Below are 13,973 nucleotides of genomic sequence, written 5' to 3' on the forward strand. Positions count from 1 at the left end.
CATTTTAGTTTCTATTCTTTTTTTCTTGTTCAAGTTGGTCTTTTTCTTCTTTGCTTACCGTCGGCTGCATTAAATTGCCGCCCCATATTTTCACCTGTCTTCTAATTGATTTTCTTCATTTTTAATCTTCCATGTTTCCCTACTACATGTTTGTGATCTAAAGACACATATTGTATGTGAGAGACGCTTGAATTATGTTGTCCTTGTACCTGTTCGCTTCCAGACATTCCTCGCAGATTGTTTGTGGATGCATCCCTGTATCTGTAATTAAATCTGCAGAGTTTTCAAATCAAAGTTTGCACTGTATCTGTACCAGTCTTCAAACTAATTAGTTAAAATCTGCCCCCCAATTAAATAGATGAAACATGCATAATATGATCGTCTGCAAACATAAGTGAATATCAGAATTAAATACATGTCAATATCCATCAAAAGAAGTTGCTTGCTCTTCTGTGATTGCCGCCATGCTCATTGCTGTAGGTACTGATGTTGATCCTGATAATAACTTCCGCTTCTATCATAATAATTACCACTACCTCCATCCTGTTGCTCACCATATCCATAGGGACTTCCGAAAAGATAATCTGCTGTGCTTTTCCAGGGGTCATTTCTGTTTGCTTCATCACAAACTGGACATTTCTGCTGCCGTTCGATTTTGGCTAAGCAGGGCCAATAACCGAATATACTTTCACAAAGGTCCAGAGATTCCAAACCAGAACCATGCGGAATATATGGTACTTGCTTGTTCCATTCATGACCATATCCACCGTTTCTTCCATAATCAGATGAAGGAATTTCATCAAAATCCCGGGGTTCTCGCTCCGGCAATTTCCCATCAACATCACCAAGTTTTTCCTCCAGAGCTTTCCCAAGATCGTCGTCGTCCTTAACATTGTCATCAGTTCCCTCGGTAACAGTATCTGCACCACCATCAAGGGATTCTTGCTCTTGCTCTTTGGTGTCAGTAGGCTTGCGTCCATCATCAGGCTTCGTTGAATGGCCATCTTTTTCTCCATAAGCTGAAGGAGTGGATGCATACGAAAAGCCGCCCAACAATTCACCATTTGGTTGTGGGCTGGAACGAGGATAACAGATTGCATCTGAGGGAGGAAGAGGTTTGCCATAGGTTTGAGTTTGATCATAGCCACCGCCATAAGGTGTTGGATCATATTCATCCCACTCAGGCTCATTAAACTCTAAGGTGGAGTAAGAGATTGTGAAATTTGCCCGAGAATAAAAGGAATCAACACCATAGGAGGGAGGTCGCTCATATTGGATAAGCCTCGGTTCAGAAAAACTATGCACAGAGTAGTTTTGTACTGGTTGAGTGGCATAAGAATCAAAGAAATTGTAAGAATATAACCTCGGCTCATTCACCTCATATGAAGAATATGCTAATGAAGCTGGAGGCGGAAGAAGAGCATCATAATCACAAGTACTGCTCATATAAGGAGCCCAGTAACACTCATCGACATCTCCCTTGAAGCCATAGAAAGCCATCAGAGAAGAATGAAAGGAACTTCAATTCTTGGTAGTTGCAAAACTACCGAGGTCTGTTGAAGATGTGTATCTCAAGCAGAATTAGAATGTTAGCCATTGGATTCTTATCCACACGTACAATATGGGGGCAAGAGGCCCCCCGGGGGGGAAAGCAAACGTGAAAGGACTCGTTGTTGTTTATGTCAATAGTGGAAAAATTGAATATAGAAGTCACATTATTGAAAAGCTAGCTTTATTTCGTACACAACTTGCATTTGGCTATTTCAAATCTGTAAGACAAAACGAAAATGTCAATTTCAGATGATGACATTCCACCTTCTTGTTAAGCTGGAAGGGCTAGTTTCCAGACTTCACTGGTAGTGTCGGAGAAAAAATGGTTGAAAACTGGTCATTCAAAAGAAATTTGGGGAATTACAGTCCAGCATGCTGGCCGGAAATTTAGTCACATATTATGGTTTCTACAAAATAAGTTATTTACCTAACGTGCAAAACGGTTTTGACAATTCGGCTTCAAATCCTCAGTTGGAAAGCCCTGCGGTCACAATTCGGTCGCTTCACCCAGACTCTGCCACGTGAAAGCACGTCTTTTATCCCATAAAGTTGGCATCAGCTTCATCAATCTTAGTACGGATAACGTGAAGATTCCACGTGGAAAAGCGACCGAATTGCTACAGCGAGGCTTCGGGACCGAGGATTTGAAGCCAGTTCAGTGCACTTAGAATCCTCGGTGACATATTTTCTATGCCAATCCAATGTCATCTATAATATTGTGTCAAATGTCCTGTTATTATTTACACTTGTGTTAAACCAAACCAAGTTGAATTATTAAAAAATTAAAGTGTAAATAATAACAGGACACTTGGCGCAATACTATAGGTGGCATTGGATTGGCATAAAAAAACATGTCATCGAGGATTCCATGTGAGTTCAGTGATCAGCATACCAACCAGTTGCATCTTTCTTTCCATGTGCAGCATTTGGCTTGATGAAAATCGAGAGAAATGTCGGCTGTTTACATCTTTTTTTTTTTCCGGAAACGTTAGAAGGTTGTGTCGGCTGTTTACATCTTTTTTTTTCCGGAAACGTTAGAAGGTTGTGTCGGCTGTTTACATGCTTAATCCCATAAACACAAACTACTACCCCTTCTTTTTGACAACCTGCTCAAGAACACGTGTAATTTGAGAAGGACGATAATTTGAGACAGCAGATGGAGCATATTTTACGTATTTCATCTCGAAGTTACATATAAAACTCTTAATTCAGATCAAATGGATTGACTTCAAAGAGCTTCACAAACCGTTTCATCATGCAGTTGGTTTGTCCTGCAGCGTGAAGAATCAGATTATATATATGGCAATAACAGCTGATAAGTTGCTAGGTGGCATCAAGTAGCAACAATTGTGGAAGGCAGAGCCTTGAGTCACAAATCTGCGAAGCACATATCCTTGTGGAGGCAGTCCATCTACGGCTTCCCCTAAATGTAACAGATAAATAACGTGGTTTTGCGACTTCAAGTATTCTGCTCAAGGGATGAAAAGGCACACCATTGCAAAGTCATCTACAAACATCAGATTTGTCTATTGGGTGTATAATAACTTGATAGCAAGTAACGTAAATTGGAACTACTAGTATCCGACATCAGCTCAAACAATTTCATCAATGAACCTGAGAGCCGGTTGCTCATCACACCCTCATACAACCTTGATTCTTCTCACTCATGATGAGACTACAAGTTTGGCATCTCCAAGAAACACAGTGAACAAGAATTTGAGGTTTTCGCAGGCACTCCTAACCTTTGACTATGGGCGTCTCTGTGATAAATATTTCCTAGACGACTCTAAAATGAAAAACAACCTGCAAGGAGGCAGAGTTAACACAACAATCAAATAACATTTTAACTTAGTTGATCAGAAAAAAACACTACGAAAACAAAATATTTCTTCAGCAGAGAAGGCAAAGAAACACAAAATGCACATTCACAATCATCTTGATTGAAGACAAAAAAAAAAAAACGTTGTCCATATGGAGAACCAGGATGAAGATTTGAAACTCACAGTGAGCTCATTGTGAGGCAGATTCTGGAGTAGCTCCTTGTCTTGGTCTTCTTCGTTCAGGTGGAGGACCATCTCTTTGCCTCACATATGCTTTGCTCTTGTACTTGGATCTATTAGACTGCTTTGGCTGATAAGTAGGGTACTGGCAAGGTATTATCTCTCCATTTACATACTTGTCACCTAAAACAAAAATAAAAACTTCAGGCTGCATCTGGAATAAAATGAATCACTAAAGCAAAACAGCTATTCCTAAAACAGACCTCCATAGTCCTTGTTCTTAACATCTATATAAGAGTCTGGAAGGACCCACAGAACCCCTGGCATTCCTACAAAATATGAAAATAGAGGATGACAAGTACATCAAGATGATGAAATCCTCACCCAACCAAAGAATAAATCATGCCCACTGCAAAAATAAATAAATAAATAAAAATTGTAAACTCAAATTTTACATTTTCACACAATAATAACCTTTGAATTTCTCAGATGTTTCTTCATCTACAGTGCACTGGAATCCAGTGTATGTGGTCGTACTGAAGGCATACATATTCTTCTTTGCTTCTTCCATGCTGACAAACAGAGAGATGAGAAATTTCAAAAGATAAACATAATTTTTCACATCAAACCACATGGATGAAACTACTTCAATGTTCATTATAGTATTCTTGTAGCATCATTTACCACAACATCCTAGATGTGATGCGTCAAGACATTTTCTTGATTCATTCACATAAGTAACCCCAAACAATGTTAGGAACTTAGGAACATTTTGCTCTTTCCAATGTTGCAGATCAAGATCAATTGACAGATGTAAGGTCTCTTTCATTGCAAGGGAAATTAATTTGGACTACAACTAAAGATCGGTAACAAACTTGCACTTCAATCAACAGAGACAGTATTCATCTCCTTCCATCCCCTGTTTCATATTTAAAGTCACAGTCTTTCCCAAAATTTTATCATGAACAACACCCACATACGTAGATGACATAACGTCCTACATGCTACTTAGAGTCACTCTAGATTCATTCACAAGTACCTTCCCCAAATACAGATTAAAGCCCAACGAGGTACATTATTTCCTAACGGAAACGAATAAATAAACGGATACGATGTTTCTTTCTTGATTTATGATCTTTGCCAAACTTCAGACCAAGCTAACTCTACACAAATTTCAGCTATGTAGCTAGGCAATACAAGACTATTGTTTAAATTCAAAATCCTCCCCTTTCATACCAAAAAGAAGCTTCAATCTTTCACATCAATTCTTAGAGCTCATTCAGCATTCCAAATATCCCATTTGCACAAAAGCACACAATTTCAACCGCTCATCCAGACAAAATCAAATAACCGCACAAACAACACCCCCATCCAAATTGGTGAAACCTCAACACCAACTCACACAAATGCTGTTTTTAAGATAGCCATGCCAAAAAAACACAAGCTATAACATTATCAGGCCACAAAAAAAGGATCTAATCCAAACTAAAAGGGTGGAAAAATTCGAGAGAGAGGAAAAAAAAATAGAGTTACCTGCCAAGAACCTTGGCAAGAGTTTCAAGATAAGTATCAATCATCTGTTCTCTAGTAGGAGCAGGGTCTTTCGGGAACTCCATGACAATCAACCAATGATTATAGTCACAGCCAGGTAGCATAATAGTCTCTCTCGGCTCATTGCTGCTGCTGCTGCTTCTCCTAGCAGAGAAGTCATTATTATCAGAAGCTGCTTTTACAAGCGGGATTCTTGACAATTGGATGGATTTCTGGAGTGGGAGAGTGCATGGGAGAAACGATGGGGAGGCAGAAGGAAATGGGTTGGGGAGAGATTGCAGAAAAGTCGGGGTTTTGGGGTGGGATTGGAAGCTAGGGTTTAGGGTTTTGGTCAGGTTAGAGAGATTGAGAGTTGCCATGGGGTTCAAGGAAATGAAGTAGATGACTGGGAAAAAGGATAAGGTAGGAAAGGTATAATAGTAGCAGCAGAAAAGGGAACTAAAGAACCGAAAAGAGCAGAGATATTTTTGTGCCTCAATCGCTTATAGACAAGCCAAATGGTCCAATTTTGTGGCTAAAACATATCAAGACACTCCTCCTATCATGAAAAAGAAAAGGGGGAAAAAGAGGAAATGATCCCAATTCCAAGATCTTTTACAAACACAATGAATTTTTTAAAATGATAAAAAGATAGTCTAGATCGTTTTATTCGGTGAGAGAAATTCAATCCTTTTGGTCTATAGAGAGCAATTCAATACGCTTTAATAAAAAAAAAAAAAAGAAGAAGAAGAAGAAGAAAAGGAATTCCATAACTTATGAGGCCATATGGATTGTGATACTTCTTCTTCTTCCTTTTCTTTTTATTGGCCTTTTCTTAATAAATAAATCTTTTTGGCTAGAAAATAAAAGATGGAAAAAAATGCAATTTTCATCCCTAATGTTTGAAGTATTGGATAATTTCATTCATAAAGTTTCAATTAAAACACATTTCATCCCCGTAGTTCTATAATTTCTATCAATTTCATCTCTAAAGTTTCATGCAAACACATTTTATCCTCATAGTTTCATAAAATTGACCAATTCAGGAAATTTGAATGATCGTTAACCAATTTGGATGGAGTATCATCACATGACTAGCATGTTGGTTAATAATTGTATTATTAATACTTAATTTGGTTATTGATTAAATTATATAAATAATAATGACTGTGTTTGGGTAAGAGATTATTTTTTTAATTTGTGATACAATGTATGTGACATAAAAAAAAATAAATTAGATGATAGATAGACAATTTAAAAAAATATGTATATGATGCAACAAAACAAAATTTTGCAAATAAATAACAATCTAAACAATTCTTTATTTCACGTTGATATTTTTGTGCAATTGGTTGCAATGGAATTGTTTGAAAGATTTATCCAATTGGCTATAATGTGGTTATTTCTTTCGATGACTTCGTTTCCTCTCAATCTTTTTTGTTCAATTTGTGACTAAGAAGAGAATAATGGGGGCTGAAATTTTTTTTTTTAGTTTTTTTAATAAGAAAGTGAATTAAAAAATGATTTTTGAGGTTTTTGTTGATCCAATATTTTTTGGCATTTTACTAATGTGCATGCTGTGGTCAAGTGATAATATTCTATTCAAATTACTTGGCAATCTATCAATTGTTCTTAATTAGTTAAATTTATGCATTTATGAGGATGAAATGTGTTTGCATGAAACTTTAAGGACGAAATTCGTCAAAATTATAAAACTATAAGGATGAAATGTGTTTTGAGTTCAACTTTAGGGATGAAATTGTTCAACACTCCAAATAATGAGGATGAGAAGTGCATTTTCGCCAATAAAAGATCCATGAACGGATTATAAGTTGACTTTAATTGTGAATATTCCAACCACCAAAAATTAGAGTCTTCAATTTAATCTAACAAGTTTGTCCATTCAACCCTTGAAGTTTGTAAGAGAAAGGTGTATTGAGGACTTAATTATTTAGGCAACTGGAAGTTTTACGGAAATGGTACTTTTTTTAATTTTTATTTTTTTAAAAAGGAGGCCCAAGGCCTAATTGCACAGAGAAAAACTAATAATGAGAAATCACCACACAAAAATTGGCGGACTTCATCCAAAGTATGATCCAAAAACAAACAGTAGTGTAATCCCAACTTGCATGCTTCAGTTTAGCCATTCTTTAGGTATCTAAGCAAAGATTAACCCCTCTTCAACTTGGGATTTCAACTAATTTCAGATTTTGATGCATTTGTATCATATTTGATTTAATTTTGATATATTTCTGTCATCAGATCTATATATATTTATGTTATATTTTTTTTTATTTTGATATATTTCGGTCATTACTGCAGATTTATTAAATTGAATGATCCTGTCTATATAAAAAAAAAAAAATCAATTAGATACCCCATCGAGAATTGGACTCCACCTCCATACCTTCATAAATTTTTGGTCGCAGAAAGACAGACGCCATGTTGGTCGTGTTGTAGTACCAATTACCCAGGCTCAATTAGACAAACAAGTCTGCTGATCCAAGAGCAAAAGTTTTCAGAATTGGGTGGAGACTGTTACATGTAAAACCCACGAGCTTAAACGAAACAACATGAGCCCACAACGAACGAGGCACTGGTAACAGCCTTCAGGACCTACCAAAAATTTAGTCCAGAAACTGCAATGGTACTCAATTTGGGCCTGTGGAAATTTCTACCAAAGATAGGATCTTTTTATTAACATATATAGTAAATGTGTGAATGCAATTGCCCCAATTGAACCCAAATGCTGACGTGGCGCTTTTCCATTGGTTGATTGGTGGTAGTCCTCCAATTGATTCCAATTTGATGAGTTGTCGTCCTCTGATTCGTCGATTGGTGGTAGTCCTCCCAATTGCATATTAAATTGATGATGGCGAGTTTTGATTGGATGAAAAGTAATAGTCCTCTAATTGCATGTAGGATTGTGCTAAAATTTTGCTTCTTACTTTTTTATCCAACAAATCACATTAACAAAAAATTTGGATTCCTTTTTTTCTTTGTTGTCCGTCAAATCACATATAATTACCAATTCTTTGCAATTAATTGTTAATAACTAATTTAATGTCATGTTTCTTGTCATTCAACAGATCGCGCTTGATGAGTTGGGTCGTGTTTAATTACCGACTCCTTCAGTTATTACCAAAAAAATTATATATTTTAGGGCAAAACAAATAATAATTATCATTTTTTACCGTTGATTGTTAGCAATTATTTATTGCTTTTCGTTGGCCTTTTTTAGTCTTCCGCCAAATTGCATATATTTACTGATACTTTGCAATTCATTGTTGCTGGCTGCTTAATAATGGTTTTTCCCTTGCTGTCCAATGGATCGCGTCTAATTAGCAATTTCTTGCAGTTGTTAGGCAAAAAAAAAGGGACATTTTTTCGCAAAAAAAATATATTTATCAACTGTTTTATTTTATGGATGTTATAAAAAAAATGCCCTTTTTGCTGTTAATGTTTCGTTAGTTAATTAATACTTCAATTTTTTTCCCCGGTTAATGGTTTGCTGGTTTTTTAGCTTCTTTTTTATGCTCCGGCGGATTGTATGAGCAAAAAGTGTCCTTTTTTTCCTCCACCAAACTGCATGTATTTACTGGCGCTTTGCGCTTAATAGTGCCTTTTTTTGGTCATCCAATAAATCGTGTTTAATTAGTGCTCCCTTGCAGTTGTTAGACAAAAAAAACCATTTTTGTTCCAAAAATAAAAACAAATTTAATCTGTTTTTTTTTATTTTCTTTTATCAAATAGATGCTTTTTTGCCATTAATGCTTCGTTGGTTAATTAATAATTTCGTTTTTTCCCCTTTGATGATTCGTTGTTTATTTGGCCGCTCTTCTTTTTTTGCTCCAGTGGATCGTCTTAACAAAAAAAAATGACCATTTTTTTCTTCCACCAAACTGTATCTATTTACCAATACGCTACAATTAATTGTTAATAGCTATTTAATAATGTCTTGCTTTTTATTGTTCATCTAATGGATCGTGTTTAATTACCGGTTCCTTTAGTTATTAGGAGAAAAAATATTTTTGCCAAAACAAATAATAATTATCATTTTTTAACGTTGATTGTTAACAATTATTTATTGCCTGATCTGACCCAATATATTGGGTTAGCAAAAAAGTGCCTTTTTGCCTACTTACATTCATATTTACCTATCAATTTCTCTCTGTTAATTGTTGCCTTTTCCTCGTCACTTTTTTTTTTGTTATTGTTAATGATTACTTAATTAGTTGGCCTGCATTTTAGCTGTTCAAAATAAAATATGCCTCTCTATTAGTATTTTTTCCTTGAACAAAATCTTTTTTTTCGTATATTTGTCTAAAGAGTTGCACTTTCCGTTGCTGGCATCGATTTTTGCAATCTACTTTCTGCGCATCTTAATCGAATACATCCTCAGCCATCACTTCTGATTACTTCCATTTGGTGGAGAGTTGTATTTGATGGGAAAATTGGTACCTCTATTTTACTAAACTACCCAGCCTTTATCTTTCCGTTTGCTCAGTTTCTCTTTTTTCCTTATTTCCTGCTCATGGACATATTTGTAAAAATGAAGTGACCGTCATTGTTGCCTTCTGCCAAACATCACCTTTCAGCCTTGCTCTGTTCAGGGATAATCCGGTGTTTTCCCTTTGTACAGTGGTTGTTACCATTACCTGGTTTGTTCTAGCAGAACCTCGGCGGCTTACCATCATGATCGGCGGTAGATCTACAGCTGCTGCATCCTCCCTTCTAATCCCTTTCGGCTGCTTTTTTTCTAGACAGAATAGAGGTTAGCTATCAACTTCCTTCTTCTCTTGCTCTTGCTTCTTTTTGCCTTTTTCATTACTAATTTCCTGACTTTGTTTCAGCTTGCAAAGTTGCTATCTCTGCTGTTTTGCTGGTGAGTGCCTTGCTCCAAGAACGTTTAACTTAGTCCCTCTGCATCTGTTGAGCTTTTTTTTACAAAAAAATAATTGCTTTCCTTTTTTCCCTTGTTGCTTTGTCATTTTACTTAGTTATTGCCTTCTTTTTCCAGCAACGGTTTCTTTCTTTTCTTGCGCACCAGCTTAATGCCTTTACTTTTTTCATTGCACTCGGTCTATTAGCACGGGCATATTTTTCCTTGTTCTGTTTCTTTTCGCTATTAGCTTTTGTATGCTCGATTTTATCGTGGTACCGCCTGCTTTTCTCTGATTCTGCCCCGAAGCTTTTTTTGCAGCCAGACAGGTTAGTGTTTCTGGTTCTCCTCTCTTTCCTATTTCTTTTATATTTTGCTATCTATATTCCGTCTCTATCACTTGTATTTTCTGCTATGTGGTTGGTTGCATCTTCTTAGAGCCTCACTTCTTTGACTTGAATTGCGGGAGCTTATTTACTACTTCCCGAAACTTTTGGATGACTTTGTTGGGTTAACAAGGAGCTTTTCAACTCCTGTTCCTGTACTATTACTGCTGAAGGATGGAAATTATAGACAGCCTTGCATTTCATGCTGAACTACTTTTTGTTACTTATTTTATGTGTCCATTTCATTTGTTTGCTGCTTATTTCCTAGCTGTTGGATTTCTTATCTTCCTGCTCGTTGCTTGCTTATTAATTTTAGCTTGGACATTTACAGACTTGTTTCCTTTTTTTGTGTTTTTATTTGTTCAATCTTGTGTAACACTTGTTATATTACTTGCCGTTTGAATTAGCTAATATTGTTCATAAATTACAATTAAATTGGCCATTACTGGGCATAATTGCATTTGCACACCGCGCATCGCGCGGTGATCCTCCTCCTAGTTTTTAACTACAAGCAAGAGGACAATATTTAGTCGGAGTGTGATTTTAATTATGGGCGTAAACGAGACTAGGGGTGGGCAAAAAAATTCGAAAATCCAAAAATCCGATCGACCCGCTCCGACCCGTTCCTAAAATTAGGGTATCCGACCCTATTTTTATCAGCGGAGCAGATAGGGTCGGGTACCCATAAAATTCGGATACGGATACGGATCACAAAATCTAAAACCCGCGGGTACCCGACCCGAGGTATATTTTACAAATATTAAAAAATATAGGGACAAATTTATAATATTTTAAAGTTATTAACCCTAAGTTCCTAACATATTTCAGTCGACACTCCAGCCTTCAGTTTTCACTTCAGCGCCGCCGCAACTTCTTACCCTATAGCGTGCCTGCTATCAGGTCTGAATTCAAATAAATTGATCTTTTGTTCCTTTTTTTCGTTTAATTTTACATCTTTCTGTTGGTAATTGGGATTTATATAGTCAAGAACAAGAGTGGGAAGGAGGAATCAAATGGTGGAACTATTGGTCAGCCAATGGCCACTACAGGCAATAGGATGGGCAGAGCCATAGAGAAGCTGGAAATAGGCCGAGGGTGGAGGAAGAGAATGATGGTGGATCTGTACATCATTACAGTGATTCTGAGTCACCCTCAAATAGCCCAATGAGCCACACTGGAAGCGTCCTGGGAGGCAATGACTCCGGTACGAATTTCACTGGGAGCAGCAGCAGCAGCAGTGGTGGATGTTGTTCAGGAAGCATGAGTGAAGAGGATGAAGGTGGAGAGGATGGATGCTTGGATGATTGGGAGGCGGTGGCTGATGCTTTGGCTGCTTACAGATGAGAAGCAGCAATTGCATATTGGTACAGCTCCTGTGGATAAGAATATTGCCCATTTTGACTCTCAGTCAGATGTTGATATTTCGAAAGAAAAGCCAAAGAATGGGGTATCAGTGCAGAGAGCTCCAGTGAATTGCCGTGCATGGAGGCCTGATGATGCTTTTAGACCTCAGAGTTTGCCCAACTTGTCCAAGCACTAGCAGTACAGTTTCCCAATGAATTCAGATAGGCATTATGGCTGTGGTGGATCTGTCTGGGGTTGCAAGAATGCTGCATCCATACCAAAATCTTGCCCTATCTGCTCTGAGGATCTGGACTTCACTGATTCAAGTTTTCTTCCTTGTTCTTGTGGGTTCAGGCTTTGTCTTTTGTTCAAGGCTATTAAATTTGTTCTTTAATAGGGACGGGTACCCTATGACCCGCCCCTATTTTTCGGGTATCCGAGGATCGGGTACCCGAGGGCAAGCGGAGCGGATTAGGGTCAAAAAAGAAGTGACCCGACATGTTAGGGTTGGGTCAACCATTTGATGTTCGGGGCGGGTATCCGACCCGTGCCCACCCCTAAACGAGACTAAACAAACTGAATGTCTTTATATTCAAGTTTGATTGATTATTTTGTCGAGTTTCTAATTTTGTTCAAATTTGATTTGTTTACTTCTCACATCCAACTCAAACGAGCCTTTATGAAACTAAATTGAAATTGAACTTGAGTAGTTTTAAATTTTTAATATGTAAATTTCACTTTTATACTAATCGAGCCAAGTTTGAGTTGAATTTGAAAGTTTATTAAACACAAATACTATTTAAAGTTGATTTAATTAGTTAGCGAATCAAACTCGAAAGGGCTCTCATCAATCCAAACTTGATTCAGGTATCGAATAGTTTGATTCATTTTTCGAGTCTAATTCTAATGGTTCTTCTACTAGAGGTCTACTAATTATTTTTTTTCCTACATTGATTAGTGTCACTGATCATCATTCACAGTTGACAAAACTTTCTTTGTTGCTCCCATATTCTTTTATGTTAACACACGAACGGTGTAAAGACGAGTACTTTAACAGCTAGCTAGACTCATTATTTGCATGTTACAGTACGAGTCAACATTATCTCTATAGCATATGAGACCAAAAATTATCCAAACAGTTAGAATCATCATTATTAACAACTATTACAGTGGATTCAATTCATTCACGATTACCTAAACAGTGGAGTGTCCAATTTTGTTTTTCCCTTTTAGAATAGTAATGTTGGATTAATGTCAGTTTATGTGCGCGTAAACTCAGAGGGAAAAGTTGCAGTAGCAGTTAATATGTTTTGGTATGGGTTGACAAGCAAAGAAAGATTAAGATCCATGATGCTGATCTGATCGGAAACCATCTCTGTCATCATTTCTTTTGACACCAATTTTTTTCTCCTGCGTGTCTTGCTAATCTGCGTTGAAAACTTGAGCAAATCTTTCGTTTATATATATATATTTGACGAACGACGCAAGTCTAAAGGTTTTAGACTGCAGCAATGCCTAATGCCTACAAAAAGGATTAAGCCATTGACTAATTACCTAAAGAAAATTGATTCCTTTCAAGATTAGGTGGAAATCCAGCCGAATGAGATCAAGCAAGGAGGCCTAACTTGATACGTCAATGATAATTCAACCTCTCAAAAACACACACACAATAATTAATTTTGACTCCAACCAAGCGTGCAAAGTACTCTTTTCAAAAGTGATGAATCTGTTCACATTAATTTAACCACTAGTTAGCAATAACGGACCCTAGGTTTTATAAGCAGTTCAACAAAACTTTTGCTTACTTAAATCATTTATTGGAGAATTAAAATTCATTTTCAACAAAAAAGAGGCATGGCATCATGTATTAACCGCTGCTTTAATTATCTATTAATTAAGGATCTAATCTATTTGATAATGCCGATATTTTGGATACTATTTGGACCTCAATGGATTTCTATATGCATAGTTGAGCATAGAATAAACAACACTATGGCAAACATGATTTTATCTCAACATTTGATTATTGCCTTTAGTTCCCGTATCCTCCTAAAATAGATGTATGGTTCGATTAATTAGCAGCACTATTATTGTTCTTCGAACTACGCCAACTAAATTCCTTTAGGATATCCAAAACAAAAAAAAAGGTGATGAATTTGGTAGCTCCTAATTTGATATACTTCTTTCTGCCATCCAAGCCTAATGTTCTTATATTGAGTCCCTTTTTTTTTTTTTTGGTAATTGTTCTTCCTTTCTTGCATCACAACAAACTCAGCCTAT

General features: G+C 36.7%; 2 protein-coding genes and 1 pseudogene across 2 annotated transcripts; 1 reads left to right on the plus strand and 2 right to left on the minus strand.

Annotated features, from left to right (window-relative positions):
• Positions 1–328: 328 nt before the first annotated feature.
• LOC113725875 (uncharacterized) lies at positions 329–1,860 on the minus strand. The gene has a single exon (XM_027249278.2). It carries the CDS (start codon positions 1,498–1,500, stop codon positions 469–471), a length of 1,032 nt encoding a protein of 343 aa, XP_027105079.1. The 5' UTR covers positions 1,501–1,860; the 3' UTR covers positions 329–468.
• A 1,199-nt stretch (positions 1,861–3,059) lies between these two features.
• LOC113725876 (DAG protein, chloroplastic-like) lies at positions 3,060–5,581 on the minus strand. The gene is made up of 5 exons (XM_027249279.2): positions 5,085–5,581; positions 4,026–4,123; positions 3,815–3,880; positions 3,555–3,734; positions 3,060–3,354 (listed from the first exon to the last, which is right to left on the minus strand). The coding sequence occupies exons 1-4, from the start codon at positions 5,459–5,461 to the stop codon at positions 3,562–3,564; spliced, it is 714 nt and encodes a 237-aa protein (XP_027105080.1). The 5' UTR covers positions 5,462–5,581; the 3' UTR covers positions 3,060–3,354; positions 3,555–3,561.
• A 4,357-nt stretch (positions 5,582–9,938) lies between these two features.
• LOC113723873 (uncharacterized) lies at positions 9,939–12,229 on the plus strand (annotated as a pseudogene).
• Positions 12,230–13,973: the final 1,744 nt, after the last annotated feature.

The sequence above is a fragment of the Coffea arabica genome, chromosome 2c, assembly GCF_036785885.1.
Source record: "Coffea arabica cultivar ET-39 chromosome 2c, Coffea Arabica ET-39 HiFi, whole genome shotgun sequence".
NCBI classification, from domain to species: Eukaryota; Viridiplantae; Streptophyta; class Magnoliopsida; order Gentianales; family Rubiaceae; genus Coffea; species Coffea arabica.

What these genes read in the sequence shown, in the direction of transcription:
- LOC113725875 (XM_027249278.2), bottom strand. Translation starts at nt 1,500, where the DNA reads ATGGCTTTCTATGGCTTCAAGGGAGATGTCGATGAGTGTTACTGGGCT.
- LOC113725876 (XM_027249279.2), bottom strand. Translation starts at nt 5,461, where the DNA reads ATGGCAACTCTCAATCTCTCTAACCTGACCAAAACCCTAAACCCTAGC. An exon ending in CTTGCCAAGGTTCTTGGCAG is followed by an intron (nt 4,124 to 5,084) that starts GTAACTCTATTT and finishes TCTGTTTGTCAG; the next exon opens with CATGGAAGAAGCAAAGAAGA. An exon ending in TAAGAACAAGGACTATGGAG is followed by an intron (nt 3,735 to 3,814) that starts GTCTGTTTTAGG and finishes TTTTTGTTTTAG; the next exon opens with GTGACAAGTATGTAAATGGA.